The 21,444-nt window shown below is 40.8% G+C and overlaps 1 protein-coding gene across 5 annotated transcripts in view; it reads left to right on the forward strand.

Moving 5' to 3' along the window:
* Nucleotides 1–17,838, forward strand: part of KLF12 (Kruppel like factor 12) — a 432,829-nt gene extending 414,991 nt beyond the window's left edge. For 4 of the 5 annotated variants that reach the window (XM_029936610.1, XM_029936609.1, XM_029936611.1 and 1 more), the window contains one exon: nt 6,268–7,096. In XM_029936610.1, coding sequence (XP_029792470.1) covers nt 6,268–6,449 — 182 coding nt within the window. In that variant the 3' untranslated portion in view covers nt 6,450–7,096. Of the gene's footprint in view, nt 1–6,267; nt 7,097–17,718 lie in introns of those variants that run through there. The other variant, XM_029936613.1, reaches the window with a different exon arrangement.
* Nucleotides 17,839–21,444: the final 3,606 nt, after the last annotated feature.

A 21,444-nucleotide genomic window follows, 5' to 3' on the forward strand; every position in this document is an offset into this window, starting at 1 on the left:
GAATAACCCATTTGCAGAAATCTAATTCGAATGAGTGTAAGGAATTCACGATTCCTGAAGAAATTACTGGAAAGTGCGTTTACCATCCCCATCACTCATCCTGATGCACACCAGCTGTGTGCAGTAGAAGCACAGACAGGGGGCGATGCCAGACTCCTCTCACTGTCCAAGCCAGCGCTTTCCGTAGGAACGTCATCATGACAAGTGCACATCCTATTCTGTGCCTACCACTAACATCTTATCATTACTTTTCGTTCTCTACTTTCTAGCAAGATTTTTTTTTTTATTTCACATTTTCTTTTTTTAGTTTTATAGTTTATTGTAAAGTTGGTTTCCATATAATACCCAGTGCTCATCCCCGCACGTGCCCTCCTCCATGCCCATCACCCCCATTCCCCTCACCCCCACCCCCATCAGCCCTCAGTTTGGTCTCAGGATTTAAGAGTCTCTCATGGTTTGCCTCCCTCCCTCTCCCCAACTCTTTTTCCCTTTCCCCTCCTCCATGGTCCTCTGTTAAGTTTCTCCTGTTCCACTTATAAGTGAAAACATATGGTATCTGTCCTTCTCTGCCTGAGTTATTTCACTTAGCATGACACCCTCAAGGTCCATCCTCATTGCTACTAATGGCCAGATTTCATTCTTTCTCATTGTCATGTAGTATTTCATTGTATAGATAAACCACATCTTGTTGATCCATTCATCCATTGATGGACATTTAGGCTCTTTCCAGGATTTGGCTCTTGTTGAAAGTGCTGCTATGAACATTGGAATACACGTGCCCCTCTGTGCATCAGCACTTCTGTATCCCTTGGGTGAATCCCCAGCAGTGCTATTGCTGGGTCATAAGGGAGTTCTATGGATAGTTTTTTGAGGAACCTCCACACTGTTTTCCAGAGCGGCTGCACCAGTTTACATTCCCACCAACAGTGTAGGAGGGTGCCCGTCTCTCCACACCCTCGCCAGCATCTATAGTCTCTTGATTTGTTCATTTTAGCCACTCTGACTGGAGTGAGATGATATCTCAGTGTGGTTTTGATTTGTGTTTCCCTGGTGATGAGTGATGCTGAGCATCGTTTCCTGTGTCTGTTGGCGATCTGGATGTCCTCTTTGGAAAAGTGTCTGTTCATGTCTTCTGACCATTTCTTCACTGGATTATTTGTTTTTCATGTGTAGAGTTTGGTAAGTTCCTTATAGATTTTGGATACTAGCCTTTTATATGATATGTCATTTTCAAATATCTTTTCCCATTCCGTCAGTTGCCCATTAGTTTTATTGATTATTTTCTTTGCCGTCTTTCTAGCAAGAGTTTGAAGGAAAGAAGACAGGATAGAAGAAAGATTCTATTTGTTCATTATATCTTTTCAGGGCTCATTTCTGCATACCACAATATATCTTACAAATGTATTTATAATTTTTAATAAGCTTTTACTCACATCATGAAGTTTGTTACCCTAATTTGCTTGTAAGATTGTATTCTTTAAATTTCTTAAAAGCACAAGCATAAGATGTAGAATTTAATACTATGCAGTGACCACTAAAATTGTTCTTATTCCACGTCTAGAACTTGACTAATCCAAAGAGAGCCTTTATTGATTTTTTGTTTTAATTAAATGCTAGGTACTGGGCAGGTATAATTAAAACCTAGGTGTGTGTGTGTGTGTGTGTGTGTGTGTGTGTGTGTCTGTCTGTCTGTCTGTCTGTCTGTCTCTCTCTTGCTAATATGTATGAGTTTTATTCTTGTAAGTTTTAAGGGTTTAAATAGAATTTATTGTCAAGTTGGCTAACATATGGTGTATACAGTGCACTCATCTTCAAGAGTAGATTCCCATGATTCGTTGCTTACATACAACACCCAATGCTCATCCCAACAAGTGCCCTCCTCAGTGCCCATCACCCATTGTCCCCTCACTCCCGCACCTTCCCCCATCAACTCTCAGTTTGTTCTCTGTATTTAAGAGTCTCTTATGAACACCTCGGTCTCTCTGGAGTGACGGGCAGAAGCCATCTCTCTGCCTGATCAGTACAGCCATCTCCTTCCCCAACTCCCTATAGCTCAGACTCTAATTCTTTTATTTTTCCTTTCTATTGTTTTCTTTTTCCCCCTCTGTTTTTTTAAGCATGGAGAGAGAATACTCAAACTCTAATTTTATTAATGAGGCAGTAGGGGCAAAGAATGTAATGCTTAAATTTTCGTGGATATTAAAATGAAAGTGTACTTTTTTTATAAGAAATTTCTGAGGAAAACTCACTTATTGCTCAGACACCTTCTCCCTCCCCACTGCCAAGTGGGAAAGGTTTACATTCTTCATTATATGCCTTCATTTATCACCTAGCCCCTAATCACTTAAAAAACTTATTCATTATTGGTTTTATTCAAGAGTAGGGGCATGTCTGCCTCTTGTATTTTTGAGAGCAATTCCTTGTCTTTTTTTTTTTTTTTTTCTTATTGAGATATAATGGACATACGATATTAAATCAGTTTCAGGATTACAAGATGATTCAATATTTTACATGTTGTGAAGTTATCACCACAGTAAGTGTAGTTAACACCTACCAACACACAGATAACAGATGATTTTTTTTTTTTGCGTGACAAGAACTTTTAATTCAGATCTACTCTCTTAGCAGCTTTGAAACATATAATCCAGTGTTGTTAAGTGCAGTGACCCCACTCTCCCATTAACATCCCCAGAACGCGTTTTTTTCCTAGAACTGGAAGTTTGTACCTTTTGACTCACTGCACCCATCTCACCCAGACTTGTCTTTCACGATCACTTAATGCGCTTGATTCCACCTCACAGAATACTTCTCAGGTTTTGCACAAAGTGTTCCTGCCCCAAGTTTGTGGGCTCACAGAAATCTTTGCTACCGGTCCCTGCCTTCCCTGTGCCCCACCCCCTGACATAGCCATGTTAGGAGCGATGCCAAACAGCTGAGCTACTTTCTGATCCTTCCCTCAGCGTGCTGTCCTCCCCAGACTCCTCCCCAGAAACTCATCAGGTTCACAGTGGCCTTGTCAGACGACTGTGGTGTATGGGACTGGAGAGGGGTCTCCCGCACTGTGTAGAATCACTGTTCTTTTGGTTACCGGGTAAAGTATACAGCGACATTCCTGACCCTACCCCATCCTGGCCTCACTCCTCATAGGAAGACCCTCTTCATTTTTTAATGAGCAGAAAAGAGCCTAAAGATATTTTTAAAACTCAGATTGGATTGGGTGAGCCTTTTCAGAGAGTCACTCAGTCCAGAACACTCAAAGTCTGTGATGTGAAATATCATGCATGTTACTTACTGAGTGTGCTGTTAGAATTTTAGTTGGGGTCCTTAGTGGAGGTTAAGTGATTATTCTGTAGCCAAAATATTCCCTCACCCATCCATCCCAAATTAACAGTGTGTATTATATACCCGAAGTCAATATGTTAATATAATCAGGAAGCCTACAAAAAGCCCGGATGCCTCCCTTACATCAAGGGTCAGTAAACTTTGAATAAAGGGCCAGATAGTAAATATCCTAAGCGTTGCGCGTCTAGATACTTTATTACATTATTTTCTGTTGCAGCGCTCAATTCTGCCATCACTAGAAGACAGCCATAACCAATATGTAGACAAATGAACATGATTTGTATTCCAATAAAAACTTATTTATGGACACTAAAATTTGAATTTCATGTAATTTTCACATGCCATGAAATAGTCCACTTGATTTTTTTTCAACCACGTACAAGTGTAAAAACCACTGTAAGCTCAGCAGTTGCACCAGAAACAGGTCAAAGGCTGGATTTAGCCTGGGAGTCACAGTTCACCACCCTCTGCTATAGATTTGCAAGTGTAAAGGACACAAATGCCATTATTAATTAAACAGCCAAAATGAAAGTAAGACTATTCGAAGGGTGAGGAAGAAACTAGAGAATCCGAAGTGCCTGCTTTGGATGGCCAAGCAAGTCCGGAGAGTGCCTGAGACAAGGAACTGTCCCCGAGGTGGGCCGCCAGAACCTGTAACGTCCCTCCTGAGGTGAGACTGGAAGTTCTTGTGTCCTCCTTGCCTCTACTTCCTTCCTGGGCTCATCCCAGCTCTGGGTCCCCTTCCCCTCACTTTATCTGGAACGACACGGGGAGTCAGATACAGGTGACCCCTCTCCATCGTCCTTCCATTACAAAAACCCTGTATTCGTCCTAGGGTTTACACTCTCGGTGGCTGGTTCCTAGTGACACAGGAGAGAGCTAAGAGATGCCCGTTGGCGACAGAGTCCGCTAGCTGAGCTCAGTGCCCCAACGATGGGTGTGTCCTTGAAGATATGATGTATATCAAGCTCAGCTTCTTATCACCCATGCTCATGATATAAGCGTCCCAAACGTCTAGGGATGGCATGTAAATAAAAGGACGGGAACAGTTGTCATTGATACACTATGGAGGAGACACAATCTTTTTCAGTTAAGGGTTTTGCTGATTTTTATTATTCTTTTTTAAATTTCTGCTCAATTTTGGTCAGTAGATACCTGAAAATGAAGATTTTTGTCTCTGTAGGACAGCCAGAATGCGTCAGAGGGTGGTTTTGGATTAATCCACTCAATAGGCTTCTCCTTGAAAGGAGTGCTTTGAGAATAACCTGGAGCTTTCTGTGGCCCACAATTAGAGCATCAGTATTTCTAGATGTAATGGGTCTGTGCTGTGCACTCACTTCTGAAAGGATCTCCTGATCCTGAAAGGACTGATTTGGATAGCATTTATTTCAGGGTTGAGTGGGAAATGTTGGGTCCCAGTTCAGGCTAGTTCTGCCACATAGGCATCCCTGGTAGTCAAGTTTACAGGGCCCATTAGCTCTGTGTGTGTATGTGTGTTTGTGTGTGTGCGTGTGTGTGTGTGTGTGTGTGTGTGTGTGTGGTAGTTTTGTTGATTCATTCAAGCACTTGTTTGATATTTATTCTAGGCTCCCAGGATACTGAAATGGTAGACACCTGGTCCTTGACCTTCACGTATTCAGAAACTGGTCGAGGAGAAAGTCACCTAAATAAAATCTTTATGATCTATTGTGATAGATGGTATAATAGAAGTAAGAAATGAATAATTAGGGAGTCTGAGAAAGTAGAACCAACTTTGAGGATGTGACAGTTTACACGGGAAGAGAATTCAGCATTCCACTGTCACATGGTGCAAAGTGCTGGATTTGGAGCCAAACACTTTTTTTTTTTTCCTTACATTGGGCAATTTACTTTACTACATTGAGCCTCAGTTTTCTCATCTGTAGGGTAGGGTTAACAGTACTCACTTTGCATGGGAATTGGCCAAAGTCTTCCTTCCCTGTCGTAGGTCTTTTTCACCAAAGACTGTGTGTGGCCAGGAATCCTACTGTTGACTCTTGGATGGAAGAAATAGAATGAGAGATCACTTTTTGTGGGGTTGTGTGGGGACAGGGCTTGCATTCTGAGTGAGAGCCAGGAAAAAAACACACCTGGGTCAACCATTGTCTCTCTCCCCCTGGGAGTTCACTTGGACAATGGACAGTGTATCTTTTCCCAGCAAAGCCTTTGCATATTTCACTGTCCTTACAAGTTGACTGAAGGACCTGGTCAAATTACATAGTTCTTCAGAGTGCTTTTCACCATGAGTTTCAACACTAAAACCAACTTGATGATTCCTCAGGGCTCACCGTAATTAAATCACTGAAAAGGGTATTTAAACTTTACACTCTTAAGCTATCTAGGATTCCTTTCCAGGAGACAAGCAAAAAATAGATGGTTTATGAATGACATGACTTCATACCTCATTTCTGGGGAGTGGCAGAATGCTTTACCTTTTAATGAAATTCTGTGCACATTCTCAGTGACGGATAAATGGACGTTGTGCCCCGAAACAGCTTTAAGCCATCTAAGTGATGTCCATCTGGGGAAGACTAATTCCCCTTATGATTCTTGCGAGGTCCAGCGTTGGAGCCCAACCAACCCTAGGCAGAGACCTAAAATGCCTTTTTAATCACCCAGTTGTGATTCTGTCCAGCAGCGATTGGTTTATGCCTTTTGATATTTTGACCAGCAAGTAACTCCCCCGTAATTGAGGGTGCAAGCGTTCACTAACTCTGCCAGGTGTCCCAACAGGAGAGACGAGATGGAAACCCCCAGCCCCGCTGGCAGGATGGTAAGGTGTCGGACAGAAAGGTTACCAGATGGAACCCTCCCCCCCCAAAGCCACGCTTCCCCCACGCGTAGCGCTGGCTTGGTTCTTTTGGAAAAGTGATGGAGCACCAAAGCGTGTGTCCCTTTTTCTTCCAGGAGAGAAACCCTACAAGTGTACCTGGGAAGGCTGCACCTGGAAGTTTGCGCGTTCGGACGAACTGACAAGGCATTACCGCAAACACACGGGAGTGAAGCCATTCAAGTGCGCGGACTGTGATCGCAGCTTTTCCCGGTCAGATCACTTGGCACTGCACCGCCGGAGGCACATGCTGGTGTGAGGAATGCCACCTGTCCAGCTGGGCGGAAGAGCTGGATCTCTTAGCGGCACCCAATTCAGCAGGGCTGAATCCCCGTCACAGTGTTAACACAAAAGGGCACCGCCATCCCACGATGTCTGAAACCAGAGCAGGAAAAAAAAGGGACTCTTCTCCTTTCCCGCCTGAAGGTAACCCCCCATCGCGACTACACGAGAAACGTCTTCACGCTGGCCTGGGAGATCCGTGACACAAATGCTGAAGAGACAGGCATTGTTCCCCGTGCTGTGTGCTCTGCCATTTCAAGATGTTTGTAGCTTGTACGTTTTCTGAGCTGTCAGACATTTTGTTATCGATACCGTAAAGGTCGTCTACCACCAGTTGCTGGCTAGAGCAAGACCTTTTACATTTGGATTCCCCTCCCATCATCCCACCCCTTACCCTCTTTTTACTGAAATTTTAGTTACTGTGTCAGTGAGATAGAACACACATCCAATCTGTTACCAGCAGCAGCATGAAAGTAGAGAAGAAGAGCCTGTTGGAGAGGTTCCATTACCTGAAAATAAAGGGGCACTCAGGCAGCCCTTTGCAATAGGGATGACGGCAACTAGGTATCACGTGCAACTTGTCATTCTGCCATGCCCCGAAGAAAACCAACATTGAACCTTTCATTTGTTTGTCGTTGATTGTTTTTGTTTTGTTTTGATTCTGTTCTGTTCATCTGTTGGAGCAGAGGGGCAGCGACATTTCGGTTGGAGCCTAGTCTCGGTGTCTGCCCTGGCATGGACTGGCCCAGAGGTGTTCTGTAGTTGAATAGGAAGAGCCTGTCTAAAAAACTACTGCCCCACTTCAAATTGCAGTGTTCTGTCACCTAGGCATCATCTCTTCCTGCCCCTAGTATTTGATTACAAGGAATCTGGGGGGAAAAAAAAACCTTTCTTAGACACACTGGCACCAAGGTAAGAGGTGGGGCTGTGCGGGCAAAGTCAGTGAACATGAAAAATCAGACAAAGCAGAGATGGAATAATGCGCCTCTTGAGGAGAAAAGCAATAATGAATAAAAGGACTTTCCTACAATAACTTCACTGAGGACTCACGTTACCAATTTTCATACTTACTAAAGGGATTGTAAAAAACACCCTAGCATTTTAGATGTCTTGGTTACATTTACAGTCCTGAGGTAATCTTTCTGCTGTTTGTTGTCCTGTGGTTGAGTACCACAATTAAAGAGTACGCGCCCCTTTTCTTGTTTGAAAACAGTTATTTGATGACTAGAAAGGCCAAGGAGGCGTAGCAGGGAGCTAACCCGTGGGTTAATGGGTCAGTTCTCCTTGGAGCCGAGTCAGCGGAAAGGGAGCGCCCCCCGAGGAAAGCCTGACGTGGTGCTAGTTTCCTCACTTGGAGAGCCGACGCTAAGTGACTCTCCAATTGGTTCTTCTGTATAGACTTCATTTTCTAAACCGTATCCGAACCCCTGGGTTCTACACTGGCATCTACAGGGATGTTGAACCCACTCATCCTACTGAGGGTGAGAGGAAGGAGATGATCATCCCGTCCGCCCCCCAAAATCATGAGCGTTTCTTGCAACTAGCGAAGCATACAGGAAACAAAGCAATACATCACCAACAAGCATTCTTTCAGAAAAACTATCATATGTGTTTCCCCACTAAAAGCTGGTTTGTTCGTTTTTTTGCCTTCAGCTTTATATGGCTAAGGGGCGTGGTGAAGTTTTTTTGTTATTGTTATTGTCATTGTTAAGATTTTTTTATAGCTTAGATAAAAGAAAGGTTGCCAGCATAGGCCTTTTGCAATCTATTTTAATCACCGACACTTGATTTGGGGAATTGCACAAATTAACCTCACAATATTCCTAGCTCAGTTTTCAACGTTTGAACATTCTGAAATAATTTCCGGTTGTAGAACTATCCTTTTCAGGATCATCTTCTTGTTCAGAGACACGTTAATGATGAAGCAAGAACTATAAACATGGAAGCAAGGACAATTCATGTCGGACGGTATTAAAAGGAATTGTTTTAAATGTTCAAGCAACAACACCATGATTTTCAGGTCAAATCACGTCTTCAAAAATGCGTGCTCTGCATTTTCTGCCAGGTCTGAGAAATTCATCAGGCACTTTCCTTCGAACAAGGGCTGCGATTCTATTGATAAACAGCTTCTTTTGCTTCACAATTTTAACTACCCACCAAGCACTGGGTTTTTTGGGTTATTGTTTTTTTTTTTTTCTTTTTTCTTTTTCTTTCTTTCTTTCTTTCTTTCTTTCTTTCTTTCTTTCTTTCTTTTTTTTTTTTTTGCCAACTGGAACGTTTTTTATCTGTACTGTATACAATTCCTGCTTCTCATTGCTTGTGACCATTTTGGATAGAAAAAGGTTTCTTGCTAACCGCCAGTGTTGGTTACAGGTCAGTGGCAGAGAACACAGAGAGTGGCCAACATGGCCGCGCCGTGCTCATTGCTGGTCCTAGAACCTGGTTAGCGGTGAGTAGGTGAATCGCCCGGGCACAGGGTAGACTAGATTTCACTCTGCCTGCTCTCAAAAGGGGGGGCCAATCTTTTCTCTGTGGAGAGATATCTTGAGAGTGTTACAGGTAGAAACGGTTTTTAGAATTCATAGAACTGACAGGCAGTGGGAGCTTCCTGTCAAGTGAAGTCAAGTGACAGCTTCACTTAAATTTAGCACAGAACTAAATGAGCTGCTCCTCTCTGATCACATCGGAAAGGTTCAGGGAAGCGAGCTTTTTCTCCACCCTCTGAAAGTAGAAACCAGACTGAGATGGAGATGGTAAGTGAACTGGTCAAACCTGTCAGCATTATGCCATTGCCCCCTTTTGACAGGATCGATACTTCTAAAGGGGGATCCAAGCACAAGCAGTGAGTGAGTTGCTAATCCCCACTCCCCCCCCCCCCCCCCCCCCCCCCCCCCCCGCCATCGGAAACTTACTCGGGCAGCAAATTCTCCCTGGTGAGTTTTCTACTTGTGTTTCCCCGTGGAAAGGAAAGTGATTTAGGAGAGAAGGATTTGGATTTTTAAGTAGGAATGTCTTCAGGCATGGAAAAGCCTCCTCCATTTCATCTATATCCATTCTAGCCTCTTGTAAAAAGCACAGTAGCAGATGATGAACAACGGAAAAGGGGCAGAATCCGTAGGACTTGTCAGTTCCCTAACTAGAAACTTTCTGTGCTTTTCAATTTGGAGCTGTTCAGTGTGCAGTTGGACACATGTGCGTGTTTTGAGAACTGGTACACAGACTTCCGGAACGGCTTGAGAAGCTATAGTAGACCTGACTATCTCTGCGTTGTAGAGACAGAGTTCAAGGGAGTTAACATGATTTGGAAAAGTCACAAGTTACTCTGAGGTTTTAATAGATGCCCTCCCCGTATTCTGATCTTGAGTTGTTAGGAAAAAGAGTCACGCTTCCCTATCCAGCTCCAGCCCCGTCCTGTAATTATGTGTGGACTCTGAGAAGCCTGCTTGATACCTTGTCTTAAGTTGTATTAAGACATTTAGATGAAAATTCCTAATGGCTTTCCCGTAAAGAATGTACTACTGCCTGGCATCACTTCGACAAAACACTAGGGGACGTTGATTTGCAAAAGCAGTTACCAATAACACAAACTGCATTTTTTTTTAAAAGAGCACTTTTTATTCACTTTAAGTGGAAAATAGGAGGGGAAATAGTGAGGGGGGAACCTTACAAAATGCTACAGTGTTTACAGATGCCAGTTCTAGGTGATTAGAAAGGCCATTCTCACTCTGGTTGAAATTTGAACAGCTTATACAAAGATGGGGTTCATTTTTATACAGCTTGTTTTAAACTTCAGACTTCGCCATTTCTGTTTTAAACCTAAATCTAATTCTGCACTTTGAAATCAGTTCCTTAGAAAGATAACATGTATATGGATAAAGATGCAGTATTCCTTATTCTGTACTTGATTTATTTATACTTACCAAAGCTGCAAATAAATAAATCTGGTGAGGTGAGGCCTTCAAATGTATTCCTACGCCTTTGTTATGTTGTTATGACTACTAAGAAATGTAGCCATGATGTGGTGAGAAAGGTGTCTTAACATTTACAGCGAGGATTGACAGCATTTAAGCAGTGTTAAGAACACCAGCATCCATCACACACTGAGCTCTAGTCTTCATGTAAGGGACTGAGTGAGAGGGAACTCCCATGAGTCCCCTGGGCCCAGGAAGCCTTAATACTCATAGTGCATAGTCTCAGATGTTGCTCTGTACTCACGCCTGTAAATCGAGGAGATTCAATGTATTTTGTGACTTCATTGACCAAATCCCTTCCTTCAGTTTGTCTGAGGTAGAGCATCTCATTAAACAGATCTTGTCATCCAATATGCTTTTGTTCGGAAAAGGGGTTTGGTAAGTCACGTCTTCCATGTTACATTTCTACTTGCCCCCACACTGCCTTCCACTTAACCCTGTACGGGCAGCCCCACCACATACACACCTGTATATGCAGCAGCCAGTGGGCTCGGGAATATCAACAAAGAACTTTTTTAAAAGAATGAATTTGTAATAATCCATGCTGTCTAGAAATGTAAGTTATTTACCTTATTAGGGAATCAGCTTATAATGCTATGTATGACTTTGCCTGCATTTTATAGTTAAGAAGTGTACATAAAAATTAAAAATGCTATATTTTCACAGTTTCATTATAGAGTAATGTCTGTTTAGCGAGCCATATCCATTGGTACTTTAAATACGCTGAATACTGTGCAGTTGCAATAGAAATTCAGATTTTCGTAAGAAAATGAAATAGGAGGATACTGCATCTTAAAAAAAATAGAGTGGAAATATTTTGCTGTATTCGTAAACATGTGATAGTGGAAAAGTATTTTCAAACTCACAAATTTTACAGAGGTTGTAAATAGTTTGATGAAGTGTGTTGGGAAAAAAGAGCTTCTAGTTTTCATCACAATAAAAAAAAAGAAACTTGTTCAGATATGCCTTTTATATCTTACAATTAGCAATATCGCCATGGGAACTGTGTTCCACTTTGTCAGAGTGCGTCCTTTGTGCCCTGACCAAATGGAGTGGTCACTTGTCTCCGTTTAGCCAGGATGGCTTAAAATACAATGAAGTCATTTTAGGTTACAAACAACCGCTTCCAAACTCAAAATGTCTTTTTGCCTGAAAAGGAGGAAACAGCCACACAGGATTTTACTTGCGCTAAAGAGTAATTGTTCTCTTTTCTCAATTACCTTCCTCCCCAGTGAACTGGTTCTTGGTAACAAACAAAAAACAAAAAGCAAAACAACTGTAAGGTGTTGATTCTGGTTTAATTCCAGAAGGGATGACTACTTTTGAGAGTAGCTACATGTTAACAAGATGAAGTGCTATGGATATGGCCACATGCCCAACGAACCTGTACAGGCAACTGGAATAAGCGAATGCCCATTTTCAGAAATGAATTAAAAGCTGAAAGTGCCTGTCAATAGACATTATGACCAATGAGATATTCCTATGCTTTTACACGGCAATAATTCTTCATTAGACCGGGTGTTTCCTCCACATTTGGGACACACACACACACACACAGAATAAATATATGCACATCATAAATTGAGAAAGTTCAAACGCCCACAAAAATTCTTTTGCGATTTTTTAAATATACCTAATCTTGTTTGTGTTAGTATTTCTTAATTTAATCTTAGGAAATGTGAGAATGCAAATCTGAACATTAAGGTTCTCTTCAACGTACACTCTGGCATATGGGAATTATAATTTTAAGGTAAAATCTTCACTGATTTGCCCCAAACTTGCAAAGCACCGTGTGTGGCTCAAAAGGTTTTGCTCAGTTAACAAAAGTCAAATTATTTAGAGCAAAACACTAGAGATACTTGTTTGTTTTACTTTATTTTGTCAACCAATATCAAATGCACAAATTCATCTTTATATTTCTTCATTTGCTTTTTCCCTAGTATTTTCTGTTTATCCTAGAAGAACCATTTTGGAATGAATATCCACCCAATCATTTCTCTCTAAAAAGTCTGCTGAAGACTGCCGACAGTTAGTAAGTCTACCTTAACCAAGGTTTGCAGTTAGTCCCAGATATTACCAACTTGCCTACTTTTTCCTGTCATTATTTTACTGCAAAAAGTGGAGTCATGAATAGAAATATACAATGTGATTATACGAATAGACAAGAGCCCTGGAAATTCTCCAGCCTTACAATCTCAGAGCACAAATCCACCCAAACAAGCTATTGAGGGCTATCAGTAAAATTACACTCTATCAGAGCCAAACATTTGGTCAGAGCAATTTAAAAAAATATAACTGTGATTAAACACTTAGGCTTTAGACAGTGAAGGCTACCATGATGGATAGTGGTCTGTGTATTTCTCCAGAACCAGACCACAGGCCTCGAAAACAATTCACTATTTCCTTCTCTAAGTTACAGAAAGAACAAAAAGGAGAAGGAAATGTGCCAGGATAGGGTTTAAAAGAACAAAATTAAGAGTCCGAGGAAAGCTGCTGGGTTCTTAAATCTCACTAAAGTCAAGTCTTTTGACTGGGCTGTTTCCCGCAAGTTGTCTCAAAGTACTGAATGAAGTTGAAAAGTCAAAACTTCAGCAAACCATGGATACATTAGCTGTCCTTGACTAAACCCTTACTATCCACCAAGAGTTCTACTAGGGAATCTTTGGACATGTTGCCTCTATTCCGTAAACAGGTCTACATTTCATAGTTGGGATACTGAGGCACAGAGGGTGGTTGAGTCGTCTGCAAACACAGAAATAGTGAACAGCAGCGTGGGAATGTGAAGCTACCTCTCTCTAGTCTGAAGCCCGTATTCTTCCCACTGCACCACACTGCACGTGGCTTTTCTGCAGCCAAGTTTTCATATTTATAACTCTGAAGTCGTTTTGTGGCTGAGTAGTCCTATTTTTCCAAGTAAGATATAGCACATGATATGACAGTGGTACCTAATACCTGAAATCAGTCTTCTCCTGGGAAGTCCTGCGTGAAGGGTCATTATAAACAACCAGCAGCGATCAGATGTCTCCCAGAATTTGTCACTTACCTCCTGAGTGTTTGGCCTGGAGATCCCATATCATTAAAACTCTCCCCTACTTGGTAGCATTTTAGCCAGAGTGGGTTTTCTCAATTCTGTGTATTTCTCCGTAGGTTTAGTAAAAGACTTTCCTCCTGTAGACCTTCTAGAATCTGCTTAAACTGCATTTGAAATGCTCACCCCCATAGAACTAGAGAATATCAGCTCACTCTTGGCAGTTAACGGGGCAGCCATCACAAACATTCTGATGATGAGCGAGGAGAGAGAAGGCACAGTTCCTTTCCAGACTTCTCACCTGACAGTACCACCTTGGAATGTTTTAGTCTTATGAGCGATTTGTTTATAGTATTGTTAGTTTAATTGAATTTTATGTAAGAAGCTGTCCAACATCAGAGAAATCATCCCCCACCCCCCTTCTGGGTAGAACAAGGTCTCTGACACTATTGATCCAGGGAAGTACTTATGGGCTTAGAAAACATTAAGAGACTGTCATTTCTCATGGTGTTTCTTTTTTCTGAAAATGAATCTCCTGAATTAGGATCTTTCTCCCTGTTACTTGGCTGAGGGAAGAGATAAAACCCATATAAACAAATTCCCTTCCGTGCTGAAAGCACGTGGTTCCGTGTGCACAAGCCACACTGGAAGGGGTTCTCTTCTCCGTTAATTGGGTTTCATAGGCAACAATTTCTCAGCAACAAAACCACAACTGTAAGTGAGTTGAAAAGAGATGAATAGTGGAAATAGTCACATCAGTACTTTTTTTCCCCCTTTCTGTGTTTCGTCTCTAGAAATTTTAAGTGTTTCAGACAACAGAGTTGGCCCTTTGTGCAAGAAACCAGTGACTGTGAATTATATCTTGCTTTTACCAAAGCAGGCCTGCCAAGACTTTCACAGAGATTCATTTTTGGTGAAAACGAGGGTGCATAGGAGGGTAGAATTTGGGTCACATTCTAGTAAAAGTGCTCAGGTAATCAAAAAGTAAGACATTTTAGGGACACACCGACACCTTCCCTTTGCTAATTTTGTGCTCCAAAGATACAGCATAAAACATTATAGAAAATGCTTTCGCCCTACTTGTGTTTCTAGTTTTCCCATGGCAGAGTTTTTTTAATTACACCCAGACTGCAATATATATTTTGTTCCTCAGGCTTCATCACGTTGGATGGGTATCATTGAACTGGGGCACTGGTGCCTATATTCAAGGCTCTTTCCTATCAACTTGTCTGTCCACAATTTGTTGTGTTTAAAAATTCATTTTAAAAACCTCACCATCCCTCCTACCCCCCACAGAACGGTGGTTGTTCTGTTTTGTCCATGTCGATGTGAGACACATTGCATCCCGTGGCAAACCAACTCTGGACGTGAGATGACTACTTACAAAACCAGCTTGAAAACATCGTCTTACGTATTATGTCATCCTGCATCATAATGCAATTATGTGTATCATAACATGCTCATTTTAAAAAAGAGAAACCAGCAAATTCATGTTTGTCCATTGAAGAATGTACTCAGAACTTTCTGTGTTGTGAAACGATGAGAACAGACCACCTTTAAGATACCCACCTGCCACTTAAAATGACTTAGTTATAATTAGTAGTAGTCTAGACGTTCCTCTTGGTGTGTGGGGGTCAGTTCAAACGTCATATTCTTTTAAATAAACCTCTCACTCGTATTTGAAAAATATATGGGAATAAAGAAAAATATCATCTTTGGCCAAATCAAGCAGGCATCTTTTTCCTTTTCCTTGACACTTAGCTCATTATACATGATGACTGGATCACAAGATCCATCTGTGTAAAAATACAAAAACATCCTTTGGTTTACAAAACAGTTTTTCTAGGCTTGAAGCCTCGGAACAGCAAATTGAATAGATGTGCTGCGTCTGATTCACTTTACAGATGTAATTTTACAAAAGACTCTCGGGTCTCTGACCCCAGAGAGTTACAATGCCCAGAGGAGGTCCTATGCATCAAAGGATAGACCCCCCTCCCCCGCAGTGATGCTGGCAAGCAAATGTGTTAATTTCTTAAATCTTCATTTGGTTTTCTGTTCAGAGTTTTAATTGCAAATGAATTTATTTCTCCAGCTTATCTAAAGATCTAATTTCCCAATAGTTTCCTCTGCATTTATATACTCTGTAGTGTTTAGGCAACCCCTGTTATAAGTTTATTAATATTATGTAAGTGTTGTTCTTGTATTTATGTATAGTGTATGTATTGTAAATATACTCAGAGCTTTTTTCCTTTTACTGTAAAATGGTGATTTTTTTTTGCCCTATGATAATGTAAAGGGAGACCCTCCTAATGAGCTTCTCTCAGAGGATGATTATTCCAGTCTATTCTCAGAGATTTAAATGAACAAGTGTTATCGTTTTTAATGGTGTCTCAGACATATTCTGTTGGTGCATTGCTTTTCTGTATTCAACTTTCCTATGAATTGAGCTGTGAACCGAAATAGAGTTTAAACCTTTAACTGTATGCATTTGTATAATTATCTGAATGAAGGCATGAAGGTTAAATAAAGCATTTTGTATGGAACAAAACTCCCTAATTATTACTAAGGCTGACTCAGACACTTTGGAAATCACAGTTATTAACCATTCTAATTAAACCTTTGTTATGAAAAGTTTTACCACTTGTGTATAGTGATTTGAAACACAGAACAAGATATACTTGATACTGAAAAATGAACCGGGTTTTTATTTCATAACAACCAGCACCCAGAGAAGTATTCCTAGCAATATTTTACTGAATATAAAAGTAAAAAGTGGTCCAGGGATATGAAGCGATATGAAAAAAGATGCATCTTTCGGAGCCTAAAATGGAATCTATAATTGAATGAATTATTTTTTTCAGGGTTTGTGTATCATTTAAGTATAGAATGATTCATCTAGCACATGCTAAAGCAAATTTATTTCTATACATTTTTAAGAAAACTGCACTATGAGGCTTTTGAAAATAAGACCATTAATGAGGCGAATGTCTTTTGAATAATTGCTAAAATAAGCACTTGAAAAATCTGTTTAAATACCCTCCTGCACAGTGTCCTTCAACTGAAGATCTACTAGGTAAATCCATTCTTGGATGAGAATAGTAGTGAAAACTACTGACGATTATATAGAATGATGATAGACAACACGTGATAATCCAAATAATAATTGAGTAGTTTGTAGATGCCTGGCAGTATTCTGGGCATTATATCTCTTACTTTTAATTCATTACAAAAATTCTGAGTTAGGGTCTGTTATTATCCTAATTTTTACAGATAAAAAAAAAAAAGAGTCGCTGAGTTTAGGCAATTTTCCCAGTCTGGTCCAGAACTGGTGTCCATAGCCACTAGATGGTTATGGGTTAAGGGGCTGGAGAAAGAATGGAAGGTGGAGAGCATGGGTCGAGCTGGAGAGACAGTGGAGAGCAGTGGATATCATGAAAACATTCAACAAATACCTTTGATTACGTACGGTCACACAGATAGAAACCCAACAGAATACTGCCCTTCGTCTCATGCTCAGCAAACCATTGTGTAGTTGAGTCACTCGTAAAAATCAGAGACTGAAATCATTTGGGGCTTGCTTTACAATGGACAGAAATCCATTTCCAAATGAATGTGGAGTTCTGCAAAATCGCTCTGTTCCACTCAAAGACACTGTGGGGAGAGCCACGGGGGTGCGCATTCCAGCGCGTCCTCATCCAGACAGGCTTCTTCCTCGCTGGCCAGCAGGCTCAGCGCACGGCTGCTCCCCAAACCTGGCTGTTTCCAGCACTATGAGGGGGTCCCTCCCGGGGCAGGGGTGGGAAGGAGGGAGTAATGTTCTCTCCCAGTCAGAGCTTTCTTGGTATTTGTCTCGTGATCACAACCCCCAATTTACAAAGGAAATCAGTCACTAAAAGATAGTGAAGTATTATTTTTTTGAAGACTGAGGCAATAAACCATAAGTCCATTTTAACTAAATTATTTGTGAAGATTTTAGCCATGCGATGTTAGAAATAGTCCATTAGGGCAGGGGCCAGTAAATTAGAGAAGTCTATCTTGTTCCACACTGTGGTGAAGCGTGGTAGCAAATGTAAAGCTGAACCTAATTTATTCAATTACTTACTTCATTTTGGATATGACTTTGTAACAAAATGGTTAGTTGGAAATTAATTTTATAGGTCTCTGGCCTGATTTTCTGAGAGTCCTCATTACACTACGAAAACAGCCAACTCATCTGTTTTCAGCGATGTTTTTTGTTTGTTTTTCAGTTCATCTCAGGAGGCTTTATCATAAAGATAGACCAATGGGACACATCTCAAGGAATAAATCCCATGCCATTGTTTTACTCTCAAGGTAACTTATTTGTTAATATTTCCTCTGCTGAGCGAATCCTGGACACTACAGCAATAGGTGGAATTCTATGCGGGCTAGAGAATTCTGTAACCTTCTCAATCTTCTCCTTTCCTGTGGGTGTTTCATCACGGCTAAGATTTCTAATCTAAATACTGTTGGTGTAACTGTTTCTTACTCTGTCCAATATAATGACTAGGAAACAACAGCATGAAATGGTTAAAAGTACAAAAATGGCAATGTGCTTAGGCTTAGAATACCCTGGGGCTTTATCAAAGAAGAAAACATATTTTAGCACTAGAACAAAATCATGCTCCCTACAAAATTATTTTAGTCCCAGATGGCCATTGATGGTTTTCATACCATGTAGTGCATTGTCTTCCCACCAAAGTTGCACGGTTTCCTTCAACACAATGAGTTCCTTGTACTTTGTCTGAGTGCTGTCTGGATTTAATATATTTCTCTCCCAGCAGTGTAATAAGTATAATTTACATCACTTCCTGTTTAGTCTAAATTCACCAATGAACGCCTACACAGCTCATACATTTGAGTGATTATCTATCTCTGAAATAAATTACATTTTCCTTGTATAGGAACAACTTTTACACAACCTAAATTCACGCACGTGCGTGTATGTATGTGTGTGTGTGTGTGTCGGAGAGAGAGAAACTCAGCTGCATGAGGCCATGATGACATCAGCAACATTAGACTTAGCTACAGTTTATGTGAATACTTGTAATCCGTTAGCCTGGAAAGGTTAGCAAGGCACTGAAAGTTTGGGTCATGAGCTACTATAATTTCCAGTCCATAAGAGCTTTCAGGCTGTACCAAAGATTCAGGTCAGTTCCAGCATCTCAAGAGTTGCCTTGCCGTGGCTCCAGACAACTCTGAACTCTTAAAGCTTTATTGTAGACCAGTTGTGAGGTAGAAGCAGTCATGAGGGTTAACATTATGGATCATCCTCAGGGCCCTTTAGGCTGACATTGGCATGGCCAGTACATTCTGTTACAGAACTAGGGTCTATGGACCTACTTCACCTTTCATTGCTGATTTGGAGCCATTGATTTGTAATATGTTTAGAAGGGATGCACAGTCACTTAGGCCTTGATGTTGATTCTTTTGTAATCCACCTAACGTTACTATGTATCTTAAGTTAACCTGTAAGTTATAGGGGGAATGTTTAGGAAATTTTATCACGTTATTTGTTCAGCCACTCATGCATGACAAGTCAATGTTATATATGTTTACTAGCAACAATTTTTATATGCATAAAATAAGGAAAGACACATATTTGACTACTAGGCTGTGCAGGTATTACTAATTGATATAAGACATATAAGACACAAAAAGTGTAGGTAAGACATAATCTCTAACCAAAAGTAGGTTACATCTTACTAGGGTAGGTAAATACAATTTGTATAGTAGAAAACATAAATGGATTAGCACCACTGGAACTGGCTAAGGTGTCATGGAGGCCTAAAGGTAGAGAGAATAGCCTCTGTGACACAGGTAAGCACGTGGGCCTCCATGTCCCCTGAGACCCATATTGTATACAGATAGATGCTCAGATCCCTAATTCCATACCAAAGCCCTCCCCAAGGTTTCTGTGAACTTGAGAATGTATGCAGCACTGGGGGAAAGGAGGCAGAGCTCCTTACATAATCACAATCAAGTCTCTCTCTTAGTTTAGGGATCATTTTAGGTCTGATGTATTTTCTGTCCTGTCAGCCTCTTCCTTGATTTACTACACAAATGCACACACACACACACACACACACACACACACGCACACACACACACACACAAAGTATGTATATGGTATGTTTTATTTGCAAACTGAAGCTTTGTGCCAATTAAATTCATTTAGTGGGTCAAGATGAACATTTTCAAAAGTGGGGTATGGAATGGAATGGTATAGGATAGGATGGAATGGAATGGAAGAAAGCAGAGAAGATGAAGAGTAGCTTTTGTTTCAGTTATGTACACATGGGCATGTGTGTGAGGAAGCACAAAGTAAAAAGTTAAAGTTGGAAAAGTCTCTGGTTGACTAGTGTCTCTCCTTCTCCTTTTCTCCTGCCCAATTTCTCTCCCAGGGCAAATCCTAGTATGTTCATTTCTCACGCTGAGCAGTTTATCATTTGAAATTATTAATTTTATATGTCAAATTGGCTGGGCCATGGTGCTCAGATATGTAGTCAAATATTATTCAGGATGTTTCTGTGAAGGTAGTTTTTGGATAAAGGTAACATTGAAATAGTGGATGTTGAGTAAAGTAAATTACCCTCCATAATGTAGATGGTCTTCTTTCAATCAATTGAAGGCCTTAAGAAAACAAAGACCGACTACCCCTAAGAAAGAAGGAATCCTGCCAGTAGATACCTTTGGATTTGAACTGCAACCTTTCCCTGAGTCACTAAGTCAATAGCCTGCCAGGCCACCCTATGTTGGACTTACCACACCTGTACAGTTGTGTGAGCCAGTACCTTAAAATAAATCTGTCTACAGGTAGAGACACAGGATAGAGACAGAGATAGAAATAGAGATAGAGATAGAGATACACACACACACACACACACACACACACACACACACACACACACACACCCTCTGTTGGTTTTGTTTCTCAGGAGAACCCTGACTAATGCTTCCTTCTTTTTGACTGCTCAGTCTAAATTTCATCTCCCTGACCTCAGAGTCTTACCTTTCTTCCTACAGGACCAATCAAAAATATTTTGTAAAATAAAGGTAGTTCTGTCCTCATGAACACTCTGCTGTGAGTTACAGTTTGGAATGGAGATGGTACAGTCACGCCATGAGCCATGTGGCTGGTATCAGACTATATGTTTCGCTGCAGTATTTCAACTGGCTTAAATCAATGGATTCCCAAAACTGGAAGACCAAAGGTACCATAATCTTTTCAACATTGATTTATCCCTGAGACTTTTGTCATCCCTGTTCCTTTTGGTAGCTTCTATCTCAGGCTGGCAGTGAGATGGTTGCAAAAGCCCCAGGCCTCAAACACATGTGACAGGTGTAATAGGAGAGAGAGAGACTTCCTCCCAGATGCAGAGACAGGAAGGAAACCTATAGCAAACCTCTATTCTTGGTTCCATTGGTCCAAATAAAGAAATAAGCACATTCCTGAGCCAATCATTGGCAAGAAAACCCTTAGACAAGGCCAGTTTCCTTGTGCTGTAGGTTGCAGTCTACTTCTACTGAGAATTATGAACTTCATAAGGCGATAAAATGGGTTCAGTTGACATTCTTATTCAGTTGGTTTTTGACAATTAAAAAACCTACAGAAGTCATGCCTACTGCACCTCTAAACATTTCATTAAATCCAATTATACAGCAAACATTCCCAAAATAAACTTAGATTGTATTGCAGTTTCACTTAACAGTATATAAAATGCTGTGTTGTGACAGGTATCAACTATCCATTAGATACTGAATCAATTTTTCTTAAGCACTACTAACTGCTTGCTTTTTAGAAAGTTTCCTGTTAGACCTATGAATGCAAACATATGGTATCTGTCCTTTTCTGCCTGACTTATTTCGCTTAGCATGACACCCTTGAGGTCCATCCACTTTCCTACAAATGGCCAGATTTCATTCTTTCTCATTGTCATGTAGTACTCCATTGT

The sequence above is a fragment of the Suricata suricatta genome, chromosome 4 (assembly GCF_006229205.1).
Source record: "Suricata suricatta isolate VVHF042 chromosome 4, meerkat_22Aug2017_6uvM2_HiC, whole genome shotgun sequence".
In the NCBI taxonomy this organism is placed as follows: domain Eukaryota; kingdom Metazoa; phylum Chordata; class Mammalia; order Carnivora; family Herpestidae; genus Suricata; species Suricata suricatta.